This window comes from Oncorhynchus gorbuscha, linkage group LG09 (genome assembly GCF_021184085.1).
Source record: "Oncorhynchus gorbuscha isolate QuinsamMale2020 ecotype Even-year linkage group LG09, OgorEven_v1.0, whole genome shotgun sequence".
NCBI classification, from domain to species: domain Eukaryota; kingdom Metazoa; phylum Chordata; class Actinopteri; order Salmoniformes; family Salmonidae; genus Oncorhynchus; species Oncorhynchus gorbuscha.
The window spans coordinates 30,336,645-30,362,501 of record NC_060181.1 but is presented as its reverse complement, the minus strand read 5'-3'; the positions used below and the strand labels follow the sequence as shown (position 1 = coordinate 30,362,501).

Genomic DNA, 25,857 nt, shown 5'->3' with positions numbered 1-25,857 from the left:
GTGTTGTTGAGTACAGCAAATAGCATCAGCTGCAACAAGTTCACCTGTGGTCAGTGACATTTGGATACTGACACCTCCTCTATTTCCCATAAGTAGCATTTGGATATTGAAACCTCCTATCTCTGTTACCCACGCAGCCAAATGTTGAAACTATTCCCTGCAGAATGTCAACAGCAGTTCAGGCACAGTAATCACAGTGTTTTATATGCTAGTGTTTTTTACTGTAAATTCTCCATATGTTCAATGTGGAAAAGCCTGCAATGCAGTAGGCTGCTGTTTGGCCAGACATGATATACCTATACCATCAAAGGCAAGCTAAAGGTGCACTCCTCAACCTCAACTCAGAAAACAACATTCTTCAATAAGGGAAAAACACTTTGTAGGAACATGCAGTCTTTGTAAGGGGGAGGGGGACCATGGAGGAAAGGCAAAAGTGATGTCACAATGGACAAAACAATGGAATTTCAGAAACAATTTGTTCCATTAGGAAAAAAATGTTGTCCAAAGCAAATATTTGTCCAACATTGCATGGACTGGCGAGGTGGAACCGGTCTGGAGAAAGAACCCCCACCCTTCCATCTCCACAAACCCCGCTCTCCCTTGTTCTTTCTAGACAACACGAGGGGGGGACGCAGTCACAGTGTAAAAATGTGGTCTTATCCATTTCCACTTCCGCCTGTGAGACAGAGAGAGAGAGGGAGAGAGAGAGAGAGAGAGAGAGAGAGAGAGAGAGAGAGAGAGAGAGAGAGAGAGAGAGAGAGAGAGAGAGAGAGAGAGAGAGAGAGAGAGAGAGAGAGAGAGAGAAAGAGAGAGAGAGAGAAAGAGAGAGAGAGAGACAGAGAGAGAGATACACAGAGAGAGAGAGAGAGAGAGAGAAAGAGAGAGAGAGATACACAGAGAGAGAGAGAGAGAGACAGAGAGAGAAAGAGAGAGAGAGACAGTGACAGAGAGATATAGATAGAGAGAGAGAGAGAGAGAGAGAGAGAGAGAGAGAGAGAGAGAGAGAGAGAGAGAGAGAGAGATATACAGAGAGAGAGAGAGAGTGATGAGAGTGATACACAGAGAGAGAGAAAGACAGAGAGAGAAAGAGAGAGAGAGACAGTGACAGAGAGATAGATAGATAGATAGAGAGAGAGAGAGAGAGAGAGAGAGAGAGAGAGAGACAGAGAGAGAGAGAGAGAGAGAGAGAGAGAGAGAGAGAGAGAGAGAGAGAGAGAGAGAGAGAGAGAGAGAGAGAGAGAGAGAGAGGAATGCAGGGCGGTGAGATGACAAACACAGAGCGGATTCCTTGGAATACCTTAAAGCAGAAAGAATGTGTTAATCAGCTGACCTGCATTCCTCTCTCTCTCTCTCTCTCTCTCTCTCTCTCTCTCTCTCTCTCTCTCTGTCTCTCTGTCTCTCTGTCTCTCTGTCTCTCTCTCTGATGGCACAATCATCATCACCTCCCTTCATTAAAACAGGTCACAGACATAGAGACAGACAAAGAGAAAGAGCGAGTCGGTGACAAAACTAAGTGACTAAACAAAGTGGAATAATCCACCAGACATGGGTAGACATCGGTGGGCAGTCAGTATCTTTGACACTTATTTTACTCATAAAACGAGACGTCTGCATTTGAGTGCAACATATCAGTCAATACCATACAGTATCTGAGTATCTGCACAATTACTAATCTGTCTGCACCCAATAAAAACCCCTAGATATTATTTGCATGAAGGAAACCACAGACAGGGTAGCATAGACAAGCATACTGAAAGATAACAGCACGTAGACTCGAGTTAAATAATGTCTCAAATGAAAGATAGGAAATATTCCATTGCAATATTAACTGAGCAATGTCATGGTCAGTTTGGAATGTTAGATTGTGGGAGGTCTGTGGCTTACTTGATGATATCACCAGGCCAGATATTAGTTTTGTGTCATACTTTTCTGAGAGAGATAATGATTGCTATAAAACAAGAACAAAAGACAACATCAGTTTCTATATTCTAAGGGTTTGGGGGGGAAGGGGGAACAATTAAAACACACACCTGCCTTTTCCTGTCAATTCCATTGGTATGAGTGTGTAGAGATGACACAGGGTAAAGAATGTAAACATGTCTTTTAATGTGGGCCCAACACCACTTTCTGAGTGGGGGTTGGGAGTGTAACCATGAGGGCTGAATCTTGAAACCATAGCAACGCCTGTATCAAGCCTGTATCAACATTATAAACCAACACTGGCCATAATAACCAACACATCCGATGGAACATCACATACCTCTCTGTGAATTACTACACGTCAAAGAAATAAAACAATAACAGCTTCTGACTCAAAGTTTCGGATCAACACCCACCTCCAAAAATGATTGATGGTGTTTCTATGGTGATATGTGATTCAGGGGCACCTGCTAGGAATCATGTCTGCCTAGGAGCAATCCAGTGATGGTGTCCTTATCACTCCAAAGGCACTGTAAATACACTGAACAAAATTATAAATGAAACATGTGACAATTTCAAAGATTTTACTGAGTTACAGTTCAAAGAAGTAAATCAGTCAATTGAAAGAAATTGATTAGGCCCTGATCTATATTCACGTTACTGGGAATACAGAAATGCATCTGTTGGTCACAGATACCTTTAAAAAAAAAGTAGGGCGTGGATCAAAAAAACAGTCAATATTTGGTGTGACTACCATTGCCTCATGCAGCGTGACACATCTCCTTCGCATAGTGTTGATCAGGCTGTTGATTGTGGCCTGTGGAATGTTGTCCCACCCCTCTTAAATGGAGGTGTGAAGTTCCGGGATATTCGCGGGAACTGGAACACGCTGTCATACAAGTTGATCCAGAGCATCCCAGTCCACTGAAGAACTGGGACATTTTCAGCTTCCAGGACTTGTGCACAGATCCTAGCGACATGGGGCCGTGCATTATAATGCTGAAATATGAGGTGATGGCGGCAGACGAATGGACGGCAATGGGCCTCAGAATAACGGTATCTCTGTGCATTCAAATTGCAATCGATAAAATGCAATTGTGTTTGTTGTCTGTAGCTCATGCCTGCCAATACCATAACCCCACCGCCACCATGGGACACTCTGTTCACAACGCTCACCCACACGACACCATGCACGGGTCTGCCATTTGCCCTGTACAGATGAAACTGGGATTAATCCGTGAATAGTTACGACACCGGTGTGAAATGGCTAGCTAGTTAGCGGTGTGCAACCTAATAGTGTTTCAATCGGTGACATCACTCGCTCTGAGACCTTGAATTAGTTGTTTGGCTTTTTTGGATGGCTTTTGTGGAGCGATGGGTAACGATGATTCGTGGGAGGCAGATGTGTGCAGAGGGTCCCTGGTTCGGGGCGAGGAGAGGGACGGAAGCTATACTGTTACACCAGCACAAGGTGCACCTGTGTCATGATCATGCTGTCTTGATATGCCACACCTGTCAGGTGGATGGATTATCTTGGTAAAAGAAAAATCCTCACTAACAGGGATGTAAACAAATATGGGCATGAAATCTGAGAGAAATAAGCTTTTTGTGCGTCTGGACATTTTCTTTCATCTTTTATTTCAGCTCATAAAACTTGGGACCGACTTTACATTTACACTATATGGGAATGTGTAACTAACCTCTATCTCTAGCCAGCCAGATGACTGTATTGGTACAACCAGGTTCACTGCTATTCACAAAACTTCATCAAAAGATTATATTCCAATGTCCAGAAGCAAACTTAAATAGAATGTGTGCCCAATATATTACTTTACAGGTGGAACGCTAGTATGGATGTTGGAGCAGGGCCAATGCTTCACTCAACATACTCATTGACGTAATGGATATCATGGCCAAGAACGAACACTTGAATCTTCCATGTTATATCTGGTAGCTGAGATATTCCATTATTTCATTTCAACATGTTCTCATCAGAATGTTACACTACTGCGATTACCAATAATACATTACGTTGGGAAAATATAGATTGAAATGCAACCATGGCTGAAATAATTGGAAATGTATAATTTTTCTTTATGTCAATTTCTGGGTGAGGGACTGATGACCAATTTCTTAAATAGATGATGTCATTGTTTTCAGCAAACCGCAGTCCTGAGCATCGGTCTCCAGTGGCTTGATGCTAGGGACATCTAGTGGCTGACAAAGACATTGTCCTCATAGTGAGACAAAGAAACAGCCTGACTCGCTGCAGCTACTCCAGAGCATACTGTAGATGCACCATACCAAATCAACCCATATAAATAACCCCTATGCACCCTATACAATACTGTAGATCTGAGAGAAGTAGATTGGTGTCAGCAATATGGCAACCATTCCACCTGGCCGGTGGTGCTATTACTATGTCATATCTATATAATCCTCTCAGATCTCCACAAGGGGGTAGGGGATAATTGTAGTTGAGCCACTATCCCAAGTCCACACCATAGCCCCTAAGAGAAATGGATAGGGCCAAGCAATATGGCGAATGTTCCACTTTGCCTGTCATACAAGGTGGCACTATTACCATATTGGTCAGGTCTCACGTCCTATAGCTAACGAAGAGGTAAAGGCTACAGGGGTCTGTTTGGGATAGAGAGATAGAATACTCAGTGGGTGACAACATTTGGAGGGTGGCATATATGAATTACAATTATAAAGGGTTTGAATTGCTCCTTAAACTCTGACTGAGATATGTGTGCGTCTCACCGGGCTATGTTAAGATGAATGCACTAACTGTAAGTCGTTCTGGATAAGGGCATCTGCTGAAAAGCTCAAAAGTAAAAATGTACGAGACTAGTGAGGGACCAGCACGAGCAGCCACAAGAGGGCGCCATAAAACACAAGATATACTGTAGCACTGTTGAATGATGCTGCATTGAATTAAACAGAACCTAATGTGTAGATCGAAAGAAAACATACACAGGGACACCATTTCATTATAAATCTGTAAAAACTCATTTTAATGGTAAAAGACACATGAAAACGACAAATATGGAAACTGCTTCCTTTATAAAAACGTTATTACTGTGTTTATGGCAATAAATATAGACTGCATCATGTACAGCAGATGATCAAAACAAGATATATTTGTATGAATATTCAATGAGTGGAGTTAGCTTTTCTACCCCGAATGCCTGTTCCTATTCCAAGATTTACTCTCAACGAGATAGTAGAAAATAAGATATTATTCTAACCCTGATTCTTCAAAACAGCCAGGCAGCATATAAAACCATCTTTAAATATGGAATCCACAGTATGGAAAACGGTGCCACTGTCTGCCCCTTGGCCGATGTTTTAGTTTTGTTGACGAAGCGGCGGTGAGGAGCGTCGGCCCACCGTTGTAAATTCTGCTGTTCTATCGCACGTGCAATGATGTTCGAGTGAAAAACAACAGTGTTCGTTGTTTGCAGTAACTTCTTTGTTGTAATATCGCACACGGACGTGGTGGTTTCACCATTAAGGATTCCAGCTTTAAAATAAACAAAAAAATCACAGCCATTAAGAATAACATTCCAAGCCACAATCTTGACAGAAATTGCACTTTAAAATACTGGTCAGGGTGAGATGTCTAGTCCCTTTCTATATTTGGTTGTACAGGAGTAGGATCTTCATTTGACCACACTTGTTGCAGAGATTAGCTTTTTGATTTACATAAATTCACTGTAACCCCACACTAACACACGGTTATATTAACAGTATTGCACTTTTTGTGTAGCCTCCTTCTGACCAGCCCACCCACCGATCAAGCAACATTATAGTCTAAAAGTTCAAATCCTGTTGCTGCAGGATCATTTTGCTGTGACAATATATGTCAAATGAAGACCTTACACCTGTACATCGTACAGTATAAAAACAGCGAGAGCAGTATAATGTATTATAGAGTTGTCGACGGGGGAATAGATTGACTAAATAAAATCTTTATCTACATGTCATTCCAGATCTCACAGAGGATAGTACCGAATTGCATAAGAGCACATCAATAATACATTAACAGCAATGCCATTAACCAAAAGAAGAGAGTAAAAAAAGATTACAAAACATATACTGCATATTCAACATATCTATATATTATTCATATAATTACATAATCACATTGTAGTCAGAAGCCGTACGCTCCCGAGTGCTCTTCTTGTGGATTCCCTTTTGTCTTCTTCAGTCTCAAAACCAGAATTGTTTCTAGCTCTGCGATCATGGCTGTCTCTGAAACGGCACCGTATCCCCTATGTAGGAAATACACTGCCATATCAGATGTCCCCAAGACAAGTCTGTTGCACTGTTCCCTAAAGGTCCTTCCTATCAGAGTTTAGTCTGGAAAGAAGGCGGCACCTTTTGGCCTTGTTTAGTCACTGGAAAAACACTTCCTTCTCTAACGTGTGTATCTGTATCTCTTTCTGTGGGTGTGGTTCCCTTGGACAAAGTGCTCGTCCGGGTGCCTGTAGTGTGTGAGCTGCCTGCTACCTCTGTGCCAGTGAACAGTAGTTTAGTCTCTTCCCTTCGACTCAAACTCCCATGATTCTCTGGTCTCATGGTGCACACGTGTACATGGGCCATACCTGCCTTGTCTGGGAGAGGTGTTGACTGTCTGCACTTGGCCCCGGCCCCTCCCTCTCCTACCCTGTTGTCCTGGTAACTGGTGTGCATGCTAGTGCTAGGCCTAGCAGCCTCTTTCAGACTGTTCTGATGGTCCTTCAATGATGAAGGCCAACTAAGTGGCACTTCGTCCAGTCCAGCTCTCCTGATCCTGGACCGGTCCATCTCTGAAGGGGTAGGGGTGTTCTGGGCTGTCATGGACTGGTCCATCCTTGCCGGAGTAGGAGTGTCCTTTGCTGCCACAGGGCTAGTCACCAAGCTGTAGAGTGGGCTGGTCCTGGGCTGTACCATGTGGATCCCCCCAATGGGGATCAGCAGGTTGGCGGTCCTGGCTAGCTGCTGGGAGTGGAGAGGCAGGTGGCTGAGGACACCCCCTTGGCCCCCTCGGGATGGTCTAGTCCTGGGGGACAGGAGAGGGGGACGCAGCTCGTCATCCTCCTGAACAGAGTAGCTCTTCATCTGGGTGGAGATGAGGGGAAGGAAGGGTGTAAAGGTTTGAACCACAACACAACCAAACCACAACGGCAACACGACTTATGAAGAAACATACCATGGTTATGTATGGTGAGCTGACTGAGAAATTGACACAAATGTAGAGGCTGATGACACAGTCCCTGTGGTTACAGTCTAAGACATCTAATGATAGGTGTGTGTCTCGTTTTATCACCGACTGCCCAGAACAAATTGTTTGTGTCTATTTGGGATCTCTCACATTATTTTTAGGTTTTGTGTTGTTGGTTTGGTTTGAATCAAATAAAACGACCCTTTTTCCTTTTCCTAGAAAGGTGTGACTTTAAAATAACCCTGAATGTACCCGCCTGCATATCTGTATTTGTTTTGGATGTTTATTTTACTTGAATGTGGCTGTTTAGCCCTCACAGGAACTGCTTTGTGTACAGAAAAGGGTTTATTTTAATCTCTGAACCGAACCGACTAAACAAACAGAGACAGATCACATTGCAGGTGAGTGAGCAGCACTGTGGCTATCAAACCAGTCCGTCCCCACGTATTAGCCATTAAATTCAATTATACAACAAAAATTCAAGCGAGCCAAACAGTCTTCCACAGCTAACTTGAACAAATATCAACAAGGTTGGAGACAAAGTGTGTCTGTGTTGTGTTCTAGGGTTGACAGAGAGAGACTGTGAAATACTCACCAGCCGTGCCTTGGAGCTTGTAGCTGTAGCAGGTCTGTCCCTGTGGGGATTTGAAGATGGGTCTCTGGGCAGACAGGTTCTGTGTTGAGCGGGGATGGTTACCTGAGGGGCAGAGGAGCCACCACTGAGGGACTTGGGCCTGATAGGTGAGAGGCCTCTTAGGGAGGACGGATGTCTCTCTAGGGAGGGGGAGACATGACAACCTAGCAGAGACAGAGATGAGGGTGGGGAGGGGTGACAGGGGGCAGGGGACAGTTTATGACTAGGGGGCAGAGATGAGAGTGGTGGATGAGAGGGGTGGCAGGAGACAGCAGAAAGGTTATGCCTAGGGGAAGGGCAGCGAAGAGGAGACAGGTCCACTCTAGGGGATAGGGAGTGAGCAGGAGACAGGTGATGAGATGGAGATAGGGCTGGGGCTGGAGATGAGGACAGGCGGTGAGATGGAGATGAGGACAGGCGATGAGATGGAGATGAGGACAGGCGATGAGATGGAGATGAGGACAGGCGATGAGATGGAGATGAGGACAGGCGATGAGATGGAGATGGAGATTGGGTTAGGGCTGGAGATGAGGGCAAGCAATGAGATGGAGATGAGGACAGGCGATGAGATAGAGATGGAGATAGGGCTGGGGCTGGAGATGAGGACAGGCGATGAGATGGAGATGGAGATAGGGCTGGGGCTGGAGATGAGTACAGGCGATGAGATGGAGATGGAGATGGAGATAGGGCTGGAGTTGAGGACAGGCGATGAGATGGAGATGGAGATAGGGCTGGAGTTGAGGACAGGCGATGAGATGGAGATGGAGATAGGGCTGGAGATGAGGACAGGCGATGAGATGATGGAGATAGGGTTGGTGATGGACAGTGGCGTGGGGAGCGGTGACCAGCGCAGTCCAGGTGCCTCCTCCGGGAGAACAGAGCTCTCTTCTTGCTGGGGGAACCAGCAAGGTAACAGAGGCTTGGCTCCTGGGGATTCAGCCTCTGAGGCTGGCTGGGCTGGTTTGACCCAGATGGTCTGGTCCTGTCCCAGTCTGGTGTGGTTCTGTTCTGGTTTGGGGGTTTGGGTGGCTTCAGGTGGCTTGTGGAGGAAGGGTCTTCATGGGACCAGGACTCCTCTTCACCATCATCATCTTCATCATCATACTCGTTGTCATCGTCATCTTCTTCAGTTTCACTGACGTCAGAGTGTTGGTGCTCGTCCTGTCCTGTTTCTGGCCAGACTAAGCAGTCTTCACTGCCTCCTGAGAGGAAGGGGGGGAGTATGAGGCAACACAACACAGCAAAGTATTATTGGATACAGTAAGAGGTAGACACAGCAACATAACTTCATCCTACCTTCCTCAGCCTCTTCCAGGGAAGAGCCAGTCATTGGCCCGTCATTGCATTTCTTCCCATGGGCCTTGGACTTCATGTGTTTAGTCAGGTTCCCTGGAACAACAGAGAACCATCACATTACCATCCCGAGACATCACTAACAACACACTGGATGAACAGAGATGTCAACTCCAAGCAGGTCAGCAGTACCCTTTCCTTAAAGATATATTTTATAAGTGAGACCTGATTCCAATAAGGCAGCAATTCCAGTACCTATTCACCTATCTATATCCACTAGAAAGTTGCAGTCCTGTGACTATCAGTAACCACAACAAGGCAGCAGTCCTGTGACTATCTGTAACCACAAGACAGCAATCCTGTGACTATCAGTAACCACAAGGCAGCAGTCCCGTGACTATCATTAACCACAAGGCAGCAGTCCTGTGACTATCTGTAACCACAACAAGGCAGCAGTCCTGTGTCTATCTGTAACCACAACAAGGCAGCAGTCCTTTGACTATCTGTAACCACAACAAGGCAGCAGTCGTGTGATTATCTGTAACCACAAGACAGCAATCCTGTGACTATCAGTAACCACAAGGCAGCAGTCATGTGTCTATCTGTAACCACAACAAGGCAGCAATCCTGTGACTATCTGTAACCACAACAAGGCAGCAGTCCTGTGTCTATTGTAAGTCGCTCTGGATAAGAGCGTCTGCTAAATGACTTAAATGTAAATGTATCTGTAACCACAACAAGGGAGCAGTCCTTTGACTATCTGTAACCACAACAAGGCAGCAGTCCTGTGTCTATCTGTAACCACAACAAGGCAGCAGTCCTTTGTCTATCTGTAACCACAACAAGGCAGCAGTCATTTGTCTATCTGTAACCACAACAAGGCAGCAGTCCTGTGTCTATCTGTAAACACAACAAGGCAGCAGTCCTGTGACTATCTGTAACCACAACAAGGCAGCAGTCCTGTGTCTATCTGTAACCACAACAAGGCAGCAGTCCTTTGACTATCTGTAACCACAACAAGGCAGCAGTCCTGTGTCTATTGTAAGTCGCTCTGGATAAGAGCGTCTGCTAAATGACTTTAATGTAAATGTAAATGTATCTGTAACCACAACAAGGCAGCAGTCCTTTGACTATCTGTAACCACAACAAGGCAGCAGTCCTGTGTCTATCTGTAACCACAACAAGGCAGCAGTCCTTTGACTATCTGTAACCACAACAAGGCAGCAGGCCTGTAATTATCTGCAACCCCAAGGCAGCAGTCCTGTCTATCCATAGCTCACCTTTGGTTTTGAAGGCAAAGTTGCAATGCTTGCAGACGTAGGGTCGTGAGTCAGTGTGCAGGCAGCAGGATGTGTTAGCTACCTTTGGTTTTGAAGGCAAAGCATACTAGGCGTGAGTCAGTGTGCAGGCGGATGCGCAGCATACTAGGCTTCTTCCTCACACACATATCTGCCTCTGCCTCGACCCCGCACGTACACGTACTCCTCACTAGACCTGTAGCTAAAGGGACAAGAGAGAGAGAGATACTTTGAATATATGCAGTGTAGTGTCATTTTATTATGTATAGGTAATGCTACCACCGTAAACCTTGTGACTTGATGCTAGTGCTCTTTCGATAACATCTAGGAATGGAGAGGAACCTGAGTGAACAGAGTTCCAAAAGTTGTGATCTTTTGATCTGAATCCTGGGTCCAATTTTTAGTGGTGAGTTCATTTCCACCCCTGATGAAACTACGGGCCATATGTCTGTAATAAGCATTGGTTCTTTATACTGTATATAGCACCTGCACGCTGCTATAATGTTTCTATTTATCACTATCATTTTGGCTGGATAGGGGGTCCACCCGTCTATGTGTGTGTGTGTGTGTGTGTGTGTGTGTGTGTGTGTGTGTGTGTGTGTGTGTGTGTGTGTGTGTGTGTGTGTGTGTGTGTGTGTGTGTGTGTGTGTGTGTGTGTGTGTGTGTGTGTGTGTGTGTGTGTGTGTGCGCTTCTGGCCTGGAATGTGTTCTGGTTTGGGGTTATAAAAGCCCCTCTGTGTGAAGCTGAAGTGGGGGCACTGCAGTGGCACTCTAACACCCATCACCACCCTCTCACACCACCATCACCCAACCCCAGTCCAAACACAGAGAGCCTGCGACATCAGCCGTGGTTTGGAATAGCCAGCCAATAAAAACACATGGTTTGGAACAGCCAGCCAATAAAAACAGACCAGAGAGGGAGGGAAACCCTGGGCTCAGACCAGCTGCTCCAAATAAACAGAAAATAAAACACCTTTCTATTAATAGGAATGGTAATTACAATGATAGCTAACATGCTTAACGGTGTGTGTGTGTGTGTGTGTGTGTGTGTGTGTGTGTGTGTGTGTGTGTGTGTGTGTGTGTGTGTGTGTGTGTGTGTGTGTGTGTGTGTGTGTGTGTGTGTGTGTGTGTGTGTGTGTGTGTGTGTGTGTGTGTGTGTGTGTGTGTGTGTGTGTGTGTGTGTGTGTGTGTGTTGATAGTTACATGGAGCATGCCTTTTCTGAAAAGCTCCTTAGGCTTGGACAGCCTGGGTGGCATTGATATTTGGCAGCATGGGCAGTGTACATAGGCTTACGGTTTGTGGCCTTCAGATTGCAGGCCTGCCTAAGAGTAGAGCAAAACCACTGTCTAGGTACTGCTCTGTTTCAGATGTTATGGGCAGCGTAGCTGTGTGGCGGTGAATGAGCTTTTTGTTTCCTTATTAAGTGTCCTTGTATCAACAACCTTTGAAATGTTTGAATCCTTTATGATTTAATGTGGATTCAAATAAAGTATTTCAAATGTGTGTTAGTGTGTGTTTGTGTGTTGATGCATGAGTGTGTACGTGCCCACTGACAAAAAAATCCCACGTCGAACTGATATACAGCATGTAAGCACATTGAGGGCCACCAACCCACTCGCAATTCATAGTTTACTCTGACACCCATTCATAGATCCTGCCCCTAGCTTTATCTTCAGCGAGACAGCCTACACTAAATCCTCCCTCACTCAGCCCTCACTCCCCCGTAATGTAGCCATACGGAAAGTTCATTGTTTGACTTCCTCTGTCTTTCACTGCTTTGTTTTATCATCCCTCACACACACCGGCCCCAACAGATGGAGTTGGTGGGCTCAGAGCTCCACACAGCGCAGCCAGGAAGAGAGATGAGTCATTCCCAGCTAGCACATTGGGTTTCTTGGAAGTTGTGGGAATGTATGTTTTTGGTTTCACATTGGTTGTGGGAACGAAGCCATACGTCTCCTGACCGGTAAAACTGAGCGATTTTAAAACGTTCTGAGAACAGAAGTAGAAATTTCACCTCTTCTGAGAACATTTTACTCTGGTTCCTTGAAGTTTTTCATTAACACTCTGATAATGGAAATTATAGGTTATTTGGAGGTTTTTGAATAACATCCTTTCACTGAATGTTACAATAAGATTTAATAACACCCACTGCTAGTTAACTTTATTGAACTCCAAGCACAGATAGGACACACGGAAATTAATTTCTTTAGGCATTAATCATGCAAACACATACATGTTTTATTGTGACACAGCATCAGTGAGATCGGAACCCATAATCATATTTTTCCCAACCATGGAAAGTGTCATGTTTTGTCATTGATTATCATGCCTTGTCCCTGTTCTTCTCCTTCTATTCGTTTCCCTCTGCTGGTCTTATTAGGTTCTTTCCCTCTTTCTATCCCTCTCTCTCCCCCTCCCTCTCTCACTCTCCCGCTCTCTCTTCTCTCTATCGTTCCGTTCCTGCTCCCAGCTGTTCCTATTCCCCTAATCAATCATTTAGTCTTCCCACACCTGTTCCCGATCCTTTTCCCTGATTAGAGTCCCTATTTCTCTCCTTGTTATTCGTTTCTGCCCTGTCGGTTCCTTGTCTAGAATTCACCGTGCTGTGTTTGTGTATCGCCCTGTCGTGTCGTGTTTTCCTCAGATGCTGCGTGGTGAGCAGGTGTCTGAGTCTGTTAAGTTCAAGTGCCTTCCCGAGGCAACCTGCTGTTCACCTGCTGTTCAAGATCGAGTCTCCAGTTTGTCCTCGTCATTTCGAGTGAAAGTTGTGTTTTTTTTTATTGTATTTACTTTACTGGATTAAAGACTCTGTTTTCGCCAAGTCGCTTTTGGGTCCTCTTTCACCTGCATGACAGAAGGAACCGACCAAGGAATGGACCCAGCGACTTCAGACGCTCGTTACACTGCCGTCGAGATCCAAGGAGCCATGCTCGGCAGACACGAGCAGGAATTGTCTGCTGCTCGCCATGCCGTGGAGAACCTGGCCGCTCAGGTTTCCGACCTCTCTGGACAGTTCCAGAGTCTTCGTCTCGTGCCACCTGTTACTTCCTGGCCTGCCGAGCCTCCAGAACCTAGGGTTAATAACCCACCTTGCTACTCCGGGCAGCCCACTGAGTGCCGCTCCTTTCTCACGCAGTGTGAGATTGTGTTCTCTCTCCAACCCAACACATACTCTAGAGAGAGAGCTCGGGTTGCTTACGTCATTTCACTCCTTACTGGCCGGGCTCGAGAATGGGGCACAGCTATCTGGGAGGCAAGGGCTGATTGCTCTAACAAGTACCAGAACTTTAAAGAGGAGATGATTCGGGTTTTTGACCGTTCAGTTTTTGGTAGGGAGGCTTCTAGGGCCCTGGCTTCCCTATGCCAAGGTGAACGGTCCATAACGGATTATTCTATTGAGTTTCGCACTCTTGCTGCCTCTAGTGAGTGGAACGAGCCGGCGCTGCTCGCTCGTTTTCTGGAGGGACTCCACGCAGTGGTTAAGGATGAGATTCTCTCCCGGGAGGTTCCTTCAGATGTGGACTCTTTGATTGCTCTCGCCATCCGCATAGAACGACGGGTAGATCTTCGTCACCGGGCTCGTGGAAGAGAGCTCGCATCAACGGTGTTTCCCTGCTCCCGCATCGCAACCATCTCCCTCCTCTGGCTCAGAGACTGAGCCCATGCAGCTGGGAGGGATTCGCATCTCGACTAAGGAGAGGGAACGGAGGATCACCAACCGCCTGTGCCTCTATTGCGGAGTTGCTGGACATTTTGTTAATTCATGTCCAGTAAAAGCCAGAGCTCATCTGTAAGCGGAGGACTACAGGTGAGCGCAACTACTCAAGTCTCTCCATCAAAATCCTGTACTACTTTGTCGGTCCATCTACGCTGGACCGGTTCGGGTGCTACATGTAGTGCCTTGATAGACTCTGGGGCTGAGGGTTGTTTCATGGACGAAGCATGGGTTCGGAAACATGACATTCCTTTCAGAGAGTTAGAGAAGCCTACGCCCATGTTCGCCTTAGATGGTAGTCATCTTCCCAGTATCAGATTTGAGACACTACCTTTAACCCTCACAGTATCTGGTAACCACAGTGAGACTATTTCTTTTTTGATTTTTCGTTCACCGTTTACACCTGTTGTTTTGGGTCATCCCTGGCTAGTATGTCATAATCCTTCTATTAATTGGTCTAGTAATTCTATCCTATCCTGGAACGTTTCTTGTCATGTGAAGTGTTTAATGTCTGCCATCCCTCCCGTTTCTTCTGTCCCTACTTCTCAGGAGGAACCTGGCGATTTGACAGGAGTGCCGGAGGAATATCATGATCTGCGCACGGTCTTCAGTCGGTCCCGAGCCAACTCCCTTCCTCCTCACCGGTCGTATGATTGTAGTATTGATCTCCTTCCGGGGACCACTCCTCCTCGGGGTAGACTATACTCTCTGTCGGCTCCCGAACGTAAGGCTCTCGAGGATTATTTGTCTGTGTCTCTTGACGCCGGTACCATAGGGCCTTCTTCCTCTCCGGCCGGGGCGGGGTTCTTTTTGTTAAGAAGAAGGACGGTACTCTGCGCCCCTGCGTGGATTATCGAGGGCTGAATGACATAACGGTTAAGAATCGTTATCCGCTTCCCCTTATGTCATCAGCCTTCGAGATTCTGCAGGGAGCCAGGTGCTTTACTAAGTTGGACCTTCGTAACGCTTACCATCTCGTGCGCATCAGAGAGGGGGACGAGTGGAAAACGGCGTTTAACACTCCGTTAGGGCATTTTGAGTACCGGGTTCTGCCGTTTGGTCTCGCCAATGCGCCAGCTGTTTTTCAGGCATTAGTTAATGATGTTCTGAGAGACATGCTGAACATCTTTGTTTTTGTCTATCTTGACGATATCCTGATTTTTCTCCGTCACTCGAGATTCATGTTCAGCACGTTCGACGTGTTCTACAGCGCCTTTTAGAGAATTGTCTCTACGTAAAGGCTGAGAAGTGCTCTTTTCATGTCTCCTCCGTTACTTTTCTCGGTTCCGTTATTTCCGCTGAAGGCATTCAGATGGATTCCGCTAAGGTCCAAGCTGTCAGTGATTGGCCCGTTCCAAGGTCACGTGTCGAGTTGCAGCGCTTTTTAGGTTTCGCTAATTTCTATCGGCGTTTCATTCGTAATTTCGGTCAAGTTGCTGCCCCTCTCACAGCTCTTACTTCTGTCAAGACGTGTTTTAAGTGGTCGGTTCCGCCCAGGGAGCTTTTGATCTTCTAAAAGAACGTTTTACGTCCGCTCCTATCCTCGTTACTCCTGACGTCACTAGACAATTCATTGTCGAGGTTGACGCTTCAGAGGTAGGCGTGGGAGCCATTCTATCCCAGCGCTTCCAGTCTGACGATAAGGTTCATCCTTGCGCTTATTTTTCTCATCGCCTGTCGCCATCTGAGCGCAACTATGATGTGGGTAACCGTGAACTGCTCGCCATCCGCTTAGCCCTAGGCGAATGGCGACAGTGGTTGGAGGGCGACCGTTCCTTTTGTCGTTTGGACAGACCATAAGAACCTTGAGTACATCCGTTCTGCCAAACGACTTAATGCCCGTCAAGCTCGTTGGGCGTTGTTTTTCGCTCGTTTCGAGTTTGTGATTTTTACCGTCCGGGTAGCAAGAACACCAAGCCTGATGCCTTATCCCGTCTGTTTAGTTCTTCTGTGGCTTCTACTGATCCCGAGGGGATTCTTCCTTATGGGCGTGTTGTCGGGTTAACAGTCTGGGAATTGAAAGACAGGTTAAGCAAGCACTCACGCACACTGCGTCGCCGCGCGATTGTCCTAGTAACCTCCTTTTCGTTCCTGTTTCCACTCGTCTGGCTGTTCTTCAGTGGGCTCACTCTGCCAAGTTAGCTGGTCATCCCGGTGTTCGAGGCACTCTTGCGTCTATTCGCCAGCGCTTTTGGTGGCCGACTCAGGAGCGTGACACGCGCCGTTTCGTGGCTGCTTGTTCGGACTGCGCGCAGACTAAGTCGGGTAACTCTCCTCCTGCCGGTCGTCTCAGACCGCTCCCCATTCCTTCTCGACCATGGTCTCACATCGCCCTAGACTTCATTACCGGTCTGCCTTTGTCTGCGGGGAAGACTGTGATTCTTACGGTTGTCGATAGGTTCTCTAAGGCGGCACATTTCATTCCCCTCGCTAAACTTCCTTCCGCTAAGGAGACGGCACAAATCATTATCGAGAATGTATTCAGAATTCATGGCCTCCCGTTAGACGCCGTTTCAGACAGAGGCCCGCAATTCACGTCACAGTTTTGGAGGGAGTTCTGTCGTTTGATTGGTGCGTCCGTCAGTCTCTCTTCCGGGTTTCATCCCCAGTCTAACGGTCAAGCAGAGAGGGCCAATCAGACGATTGGTCGCATACTACGCAGCCTTTCTTTCAGAAACCCTGCGTCTTGGGCAGAACAGCTCCCCTGGGCAGAATACGCTCACAATTCGCTTCCTTCGTCTGCTACCGGGTTATCTCCGTTTCAGAGTAGTCTGGGTTACCAGCCTCCTCTGTTCTCATCCCAGCTTGCCGAGTCCAGCGTTCCCTCCGCTCAAGCGTTTGTCCAACGTTGTGAGCGCACCTGGAGGAGGGTGAGGTCTGCACTTTGCCGTTACAGGGCACAGACTGTGAGAGCCGCCAATAAACGCAGGATTAAGAGTCCAAGGTATTGTTGCGGCCAGAGAGTGTGGCTTTCCACTCGCAACCTTCCTCTTACGACAGCTTCTCGTAAGTTGACTCCGCGGTTCATTGGTCCGTTCCGTGTCTCCCAGGTCGTCAATCCTGTCGCTGTGCGACTGCTTCTTCCGCGACATCTTCGTCGCGTCCATCCTGTCTTCCATGTCTCCTGTGTCAAGCCCTTTCTTCGCACTCCCGTTCGTCTTCCCTCCCCCCTCCCGTCCTTGTCGAGAGCGCACCTATTTACAAGGTACATAAGATCATGGACATGCGTTCTCGGGGACGGGGTCACCAATACTTAGTGGATTGGGAGGGTTACGGTCCTGAGGAGAGGAGTTGGGTTCCGTCTCGGGACGTGCTGGACTGTTCACTCATTGATGATTTCCTCCGTTGCCGCCAGGATTCCTCCTCGAGTGCGCCAGGAGGCGCTCGGTGAGTGGGGGGGTACTGTCATGTTTTGTCATTGATTATCATGCCTTGTCCCTGTTCTTCTCCTTCTATTAGTTTCCCTCTGCTGGTCTTATTAGGTTCTTTCCCTCTTTCTATCCCTCTCTCTCCCCCTCCCTCTCTCACTCTCCCGCTCTCTCTTCTCTCTATCGTTCCGTTCCTGCTCCCAGCTGTTCCTATTCCCCTAATCAATCATTTAGTCTTCCCACACCTGTTCCCGATCCTTTTCCCTGATTAGAGTCCCTATTTCTCTCCTTGTTATTCGTTTCTGCCCTGTCGGTTCCTTGTCTAGAATTCACCGTGCTGTGTTTGTGTATCGCCCTGTCGTGTCGTGTTTTCCTCAGATGCTGCGTGGTGAGCAGGTGTCTGAGTCTGTTTGGTTCAAGTGCCTTCCCGAGGCAACCTGCTGTTCACCTGCTGTTCAAGATCGAGTCTCCAGTTTGTCCTCGTCATTTCGAGTGAAAGTTGTGTTTTTTTTGATTGTATTTACTTTACTGGATTAAAGACTCTGTTTTCGCCAAGTCGCTTTTGGGTCCTCTTTCACCTGCATGACAGAAAGAGTCTACTGCGCCACCAGGATGGAGCTAGCATGCCATGTTTTTTCCAACCATGGAAAGAGTCTGCTGCGCCACCAGGATGGAGCTAGCATGCCATGTTTTTTCCAACCATGGAAAGAGTCTTCTGCGCCACCAGGATGGAGCTAGCATGCCATGTTTTTTCCAACCATGGAAAGAGTCTACTGCGCCACCAGGATGGAGCTAGCATGCCATGTTTTTTCCAACCATGGAAAGAGTCTACTGCGCCACCAGGATGGAGCTAGCATGCCATATTTTTCCCAACCATGGAAAGAGTCTACTGCGCCACCAGGATGGAGCTAGCATGCCATGTTTTTTCCAACCATGGAAAGAGTCTACTGCGCCACCAGGATGGAGCTAGCATGCCATGTTTTCCAACCATGGAAAGAGTCTACTGCGCCACCAGGATGGAGCTAGCATGCCATGTTTTTTCCAACCATGGAAAGAGTCTGCTGCGCCACCAGGATGGAGCTAGCATGCCATGTTTTCCAACCATGGAAAGAGTCTACTGCGCCACCAGGATGGAGCTAGCATGCCATGTTTTCCAACCATGGAAAGAGTCTACTGCGCCACCAGGATGGAGCTAGCATGCCATGTTTTTTCCAACCATGGAAAGAGTCTACTGCGCCACCAGGATGGAGCTAGCATGCCATGTTTTTTCCAACCATGGATAGAGTCTACTGCGCCACCAGGATGGAGCTAGCATGCCATGTTTTTTCCAACCATGGAAAGAGTCTGCTGCGCCACCAGGATGGAGCTAGCATGCCATGTTTTTTCCAACCATGGAAAGAGTCTACTGCGCCACCAGGATGGAGCTAGCATGCCATGTTTTTCCCAACCATGGAAAGAGTCTACTGCGCCACCAGGATGGAGCTAGCATGCCATGTTTTTTCCAACCATGGAAAGAGTCTACTGCGCCACCAGGATGGAGCTAGCATGCCATGTTTTTTCCAACCATGGAAAGAGTCTGCTGCGCCACCAGGATGGAGCTAGCATGCCATGTTTTTCTACCGAAACATATCTGTTGATTTTACTCTATTCAAATGGACCCCATTACAGAGGAAACAAGCACTCATTAAGATCAGGTTTCGCAAATTAGTGGGCATGGCCAACACACCTGAACACACTTAACAAGATAGAGGATAGAGATAGTTTTGATCATGCTGATGCTGAGAATGGAATGTATGAATTTCTAAATAACATGTTAAGAACATTGTCTGAACGTTACTTAAGTTTTCTAGTGATTTTTAAGGAACGTTTTCTTAACATTCTGAGCAGGGACGTCAAGCACCCATTATTTCAAAGGGGGCACGAAGTACATTAGGATGAAATGGGGGAGGTGTTCATTATGCCTACTAATCATTATGCCTAATTCTGTCGCAAATGTCTATTTTTCTGCATAGGTTATCTAAGCATACCTCTTGACCTTTTCAATTGTCATTTTAATGAATGAAGCACATTTATTAATTTAAGAACTTTTATGCCTTATGAGTTCAGTACAACTGCCACACTGATATATAGTAGCATATCAATTGTATAAAATTGTGGAGTAACTACAATGGTGTTGATCCATCCTCAGTTTCTTCAATCACAGACATTAAACTAACTGTTTTAAAGTCACCATTGGCATCCTTAAAGAAACCATTGGTTTCCTTCTTCTCCGGCAACTGAGTTAGGAAGGACGCCTGTATCTTTGATGTGACTGGGTGTATTATTACACCATCCAAAGTGTAATTAATAACTTCACCATGCTCAGAGGGATATTTAATGACTTTAATGACTGATTTTTTTAACACATCTACCAATCGGTGCCCTTCTTTGCGATGCATTGGAAAACCTCCCTGCTCTTTGTGGTTGAATCTGTGTTTGAAATGTAATGATCGACAGAGGGACCTTACAGTTAATTGTATGCGTGGTGTACAGAGATGAGGTAGTCATTAAAAAAGCATGTTAAACATTATTATTGCATACAGAGCCCATGCAACTTATTGTGTGAGCACATGTTTACTCCTGAACTTATTTAGGCCATAACAAAAGGGTTGAATACTGATTGACTCAAGACATTTCAGCTTTTCATTTTCAGTTCATTTGTAAACATTTTGAAAAACAATTCAATTTTGACATTATGGGGTTTCGGATCAATTTAACACAACAAACAAAATGTGGGAAAAGTGAAGGGGTGTGAATACTTTCTGAAAGCACTGTTTTTATGCATAATCAATGAATATGGGACAGTAGGTGGAAACAGAATAAAGACACTCTTCCCCTCTGTTCCTCTCAGCTCTAGAGACAACTGACTCTGTGTAGGAGGTAGAACGTCAAAATTAACACGACGCCGATGGCAAAGCAACGCTTATAGTGGAGCTGAGGTGTAAAATAGCTAGACAAGCTACTCTAACTTGATTGATTGCCTGTAATGGCTTGGTAGCTATTTATGAGGTTGGGAGATTGGGAACCTATCTAGCTAGCTAGCTAAAGCCAACTTCATAAAATTGCTAGGTGGCTTTATTACGGAGAAAAAATACCACTGATATAATTATTTGATAAAACGTGGGCTTAAAATGAAGTTTAGTCATTAAAAACCCCCTGTAGGTCTAAGCACTTAGATCACAATAGCTAACATATGGAATTGTTTTAGGATGGTCATAAACTGTATCATTTAGCTATTTGATTGGGAATTTTAGAACCGCTGTAGGTATATTAGTTAGCTCAAATGGTTTGTTCTGGACAATCGGTTTTGTGGTTAAACCTCTTAGAAATGAGGACGTCTGCGTTAAAGAATTCAGACGACTGCAGTAAAGCTTGTGGATGCCGTAGAGAAACACAAATGACCGTGTCATGTTCGTGTCGTCTCATCTTTCATCGTATTAGTTTGTAGCTCAAACGATTTGAGGTTCTACAGGCGATTGTGAGAATTTTCTATTCCGGATCCTCTCAAGTGTAGAAAAACACAGCTTTTACAAGCCCCCTATTATGGAATAGGCACAAACTTTATATCGACGGAAATAGGGGATAAAGCTGTAGCCTCTGCAATACAGTTTATAATCAAAATGACATCACTGTGTGAGGCACAGGTGCATCAATAGACTCTAGGGGGTTTTAATTCATCTGAAACAAAAACTAAAAAGGAGAGTGCTGGCGGGTCACGTGCCCTTGTGCCTCCTATGAGAATCTGGTTCTGAGACGGAATGTGTTTTTAAATAACATTCTTAGAAAGTTCTATGAACGTTACTAAAGCCTTTAACGTTCTCGGAACAATTTGAGAACAAGACTTAAAATATAACCACGAGGAAACCTGTAAGAGACGTTACGCTGAAGTACTGAAATTCCCACAGAAGAATGTTGTTAGTTAACTTCTCTGAACTAAACTCAGCAAAAAAAGACACATCCCTTTCTTTCAAAGATAATTAGTAAAAATCCAAATAAATTTACAGATCTTCATTTTTAAGGGTTTAAACACTGTTTCCCATACTTGTTCAATGAACCATAAACAATCAATGAACATGCACCTGTGGAACGGTCGTTAAGACACTAACAGTTTACAGACGGTAGGCAATTAAGGTCACAGTTATGAAAACTTAGGACACTAAAAAGGCCTTTCTACTGACTCTGAAAAACACCAAAAGAAAGATGACCAGGGTCCCTGCTCATCTGCGTGAACATACCTTAGGCATGCTGCAAGGATGCATGAGAACTGCAGATGTGGCCAGGGCAATAAATTGCAATGCTCGTACAGTGAGATGCCTAAGACAACGCTACAGGGAGACAAGATGGACAGCCGATCGTCCTCGCAGTGGCAGACCACGTGTAACAACACCTGCACATTACTCCTGCGGGACAGGTACAGGATGCAACAACAACTGCCAGAGTTACACCAGAAACGCACAATCCCTCCATCAGTGCTCAGACTGTCCTCAATAGGCTGAGAGAGGCTGGACAGAGCTTGTAGGCCTGTTTTAAAGCAGGTCCTCACCAGACATCACCGGCAACAACGTTGCCTACAAATCCACCGTTGCTGGATCATACAGGACTGGTAACAAGTGCTCTTCACTGACGAGTGGCGGTTTTGTCTCACCAGGGGTGATGGTCAGATTCGCGTTTATCGTCGAAGGAATGAGCATTAAACCGAGGCCTGTACTCTGGAGCGGGATCGATTTAGAGGTGGAGGGTCCATCATGGACTGAGCTTGTTGTCATTGCAGACAATCGCAACGCTGTACATTACAGGGAAGACATCCTCCTTTCTTATGTGGTACCCTTCCTGCAGGCTCATCCTGACATGACCCTCCAGCATTACAATGCCACCAGCCATACTGCTCGTTCTGTGCGTGATTTCCTGCAAGACAGGAATGTCAGTGTTCTGCCATGGCCAGCGAAGAGCCTAGATCTCAATCCCATTGAGCACGTCTGGGAGCTGTTGGATCGGAGGGTGAGGGCTAGGGCCATTCCCCCCAGAAATGTCCAGGAACTTGAAGGTGCCTTGGTGGAAGAGTGGGGTAACATCTCACAGCAAGAACTGGCAAATCTGGTGCAGTCCGTGAGGAGGAGATGCACTGTAGTACTTAATGCAGCTGCAACCACACCAGATACTGACTGTTACTTTTGATTTTGACCCCCCCCCCCCTCCCTTGTTCAGGGACACATTATTCCATTTCGGTTAGTCACATGTCTGTGGAACTTGTTCAGTTTATGTCTCAGTTGTTGAATCTTGTTATCTTCATACACATATTTACACGTCAAGTTTGCTGAAAATAAACGCAGTTGACAGTGAGATGACGTTTCTGGTAGGAGGAGAATGTAGGAGAATGTTCCTAGAACATATCCAAAATTGAAATGAAATGTAAACATGTTTGAACGTTTAGGAAATGTTCTGTTAAATTAACGAAATACCAAGAAAATTTTAGGGGGAGCCCCTAAAAATACCAAGATTTTTAGGGGCTCAAATTCCTTAAATGTGCTGAGAATGTTCCAAAGCCAAGCAACTGTCCTGCTCCATTCCCAGAAAGTTGTGGGATAATCACGGCCATAGGACAACCACGCTCTGACCAAACTCTAAGAAACATATGGTTCTCGGAATGTTATGTGCTAGCTGGGTTGTGACAGATGAGAAGAAGGTGTCATGGAAAAAACAACAGGTTCCCAAGGGTACTCGGAAAGATGCAGAGGAACGCACAGATGGCACCTCAGTGGCACAATCACAGATAAGATAGAGGAGACCAAGTGTTCTCAGAAATGTCAGTTATGTCTGATTTATAACCCCAGTGTGATTCAATCTAGCTGTGTGGATATGAATATGGACCATTCACGGTGCTCTCAATCTGTCATCAGACACATCCTACATAAGTCCCATTATTAGTATCAAACAACACTTTCTTCATCTAGGTATATACCTTCCTCTCTCTCCTCTGAAGAGTATCCCTCTTATGTTCTCTACAAATACAGTTGAATTCGGAAGTGTACATACACCTTGGCCTAATACATTTAAACTCAGTTTTTCACAATTCCTGACATTTAATACTAGTAAAACATTCCCTATCTTAGGTCAGTTAGGATCACCACTTCATTTTAAGAATGTGAAATGTCAGAATAATAGTAGACAGTGATTTATTTCAGATTTTAATTCTTTCATCACATCCCCAATGGGTCAGAAGTGTACATACACTCAATTAGTATTTGGTAGCATTGCCTTTAAATTGTCTTCGGTCAAACATTTTGGGTAGCTTTCCACAAGCTTCCACAATAATTTGGATGAATATTGGCCCATTCCTCCTGACAGAGCTGGTGTAACTGAGTCAGGTTTGTAAGCCTCCTTGCTCGCACATGCTTTTTCAGTTCTGCCCACAAATTTTCTATCGGATTGAGGTCAGGGCTTTGTGATGGCCACTCCAATACCTTGACTTTGTTGTCCTTAAGCCATTTTGCCACGACTTTGGAAGCTTGGGGTCACTGTCCATTTGGAAGACCCATTTGAGACCAAGCTTTAACTTGGTGTCTTTAACTGATGTCTTGAGATGTTGCTTTAATAATTTTCCTCCCTCGTGATTTTTGTTTCATCAGACCAGAGGACGTTTCTCCAAAAAGTACGATCTTTGTCCCCATGTGCAGTTGCAAACCATAGTCTGGCTTTTTATGGCGGTTTTGGAGCAGTGGCTTCTTCCTTGCTGAGTGGCCTTTCAGGTTATGTCGATATAGGACTCGTTTTACTGTGGATATAGATACTTTGTAACTGTTTCCTCCAGCATCTTCTCATGGTCCTTTGCTGTTGTTCCTGGGATTGATTTGCACTTTTCGCACCAAAGTACGTTCATTTCTAGGAGACAGAACACATCTCCTTCTTGAGTGGTATGACGGCTGCATGGTCCCATTGTGTTTATACTTGCGTACTATTGTTTGTACAGATGAATGTGGTACCTTCAGGCGTTTGGAAATTGCTCTCAAGGATGAACCAGACAATTTTTTGGCTGATTTCTTTGATTGTCCCATGATGTCAAGCAAAGAGGCACTGAATTTGAAGGTAGGCCTTGAAATACATCCACAATTGACTCAAATTATGTCAATTAGCCTATCAGAAGCTTCTAAAGCAATGACATAATTTTCTGGAATTTTCCAAGCTGTTTAAAGGCACTTTCAACTTAGTGTATGTAAACTTCTGACCCACTGGAATTGTGATACAGTGAGTTATAAGTCAAATAATCTGTCTGTAAACAATTGTTGTAAAATGTAATTGTGTCATGCACAAAGTAGATGTCCTAACTGACAAGTAAAAACTATATTTTGTTGACAAGAAATTTGTGGAGTGGTTGAAAAACAAGTTTGAATGACTCCAACCAAAGTGTATGTACATTTCTGACTTCAACTGTAGATACATGATTTTTTTGTGCATCTTCGTTCATGTGTAAGTTCTCATTCATTCAATCAATCCCCATCTAAAATGGGAATGAAATCAGCCAGTCCTCCCCTCTACAGCTGAATGACCAGAACCATTGACTGTGTTGGGTGTAACTGAGCCTCTACAGGGTACAGTAGAGGAAGCTGGGTAGTTGTTGGTCATTTCCTGGCTAGGGCCACTCAACAGACGGGCTCTGTTGGTGTCGTCAGACAGCCAACCCTTAGCCCCTCATGTCCTGCAGAGGGGAACGACAACACTTCCCAGCACGACACAATCGACACGGAGACCAAATACCCTCACTGTCTGTGACTAGTAGCTTACAGTACACATGTACCATGGTTTGCACTGTACAGAGACACACTTGTAAGGCTGAGTATAGTTTATAATGTCTTTATGAATATAAAGCCAATGAAGCTTTGCATCTTTAAATGATGTAATATTATGGAGTGCTATTTCAACTCTAAAATGTAATCAGTCATAGACTACTCACCCTCCCTCACAGATCCAGATTCGCGGTGGAGGTTCTCTACATTTGCTGGTTGACTGGGCCTCCTCTTCTTTTTCCTTCTCTTCCTTCTCTTCCTCCTCCTCTCGTTCTTTCTTTGGCTCCTTGTCCTCTGCGGACTGCTCTTGCTCTGTTGTCTCAACACGGTGGCTGTCGCCGGGCAGAGTGGCATGTACCTACACTCGAGAGAGACATGTAGGGCAAATTCACCAACCCTGCTCCAGCAACATCAGGCCAAGGAGACAGGGATGGGAAGAATTCATCATAACTTATATGTTTCAGTACTTATCTAAATTATACTGTAGCATTACAATTTACAATATTGACCTACACGCTTCAAATGAGAAGTAGGGCCAAAATGTAAGACTGTATTGGGTTAAAAACAAAATATAGTATGAAAGACTACAACAC

The 25,857-nt window shown here is 45.5% G+C and overlaps 1 protein-coding gene across 1 annotated transcript in view; it reads right to left on the bottom strand.

Moving 5' to 3' along the window:
- Nucleotides 1–4,917: 4,917 nt before the first annotated feature.
- LOC124044347 (transcription factor HIVEP3-like) overlaps nt 4,918–25,857 on the bottom strand; it is a 47,501-nt gene continuing 26,561 nt past the window's right edge. Inside the window, exons 3-8 of the mRNA XM_046364002.1 lie at nt 25,432–25,622; nt 10,490–10,559; nt 10,340–10,421; nt 9,063–9,155; nt 7,728–8,968; nt 4,918–7,029 (exon numbers count right to left, since the gene is read on the bottom strand). Coding sequence (XP_046219958.1) covers nt 6,277–7,029; nt 7,728–8,968; nt 9,063–9,155; nt 10,340–10,421; nt 10,490–10,559; nt 25,432–25,622 — 2,430 coding nt within the window. The 3' untranslated portion in view covers nt 4,918–6,276. The remainder of the gene's footprint in view (nt 7,030–7,727; nt 8,969–9,062; nt 9,156–10,339; nt 10,422–10,489; nt 10,560–25,431; nt 25,623–25,857) is intronic.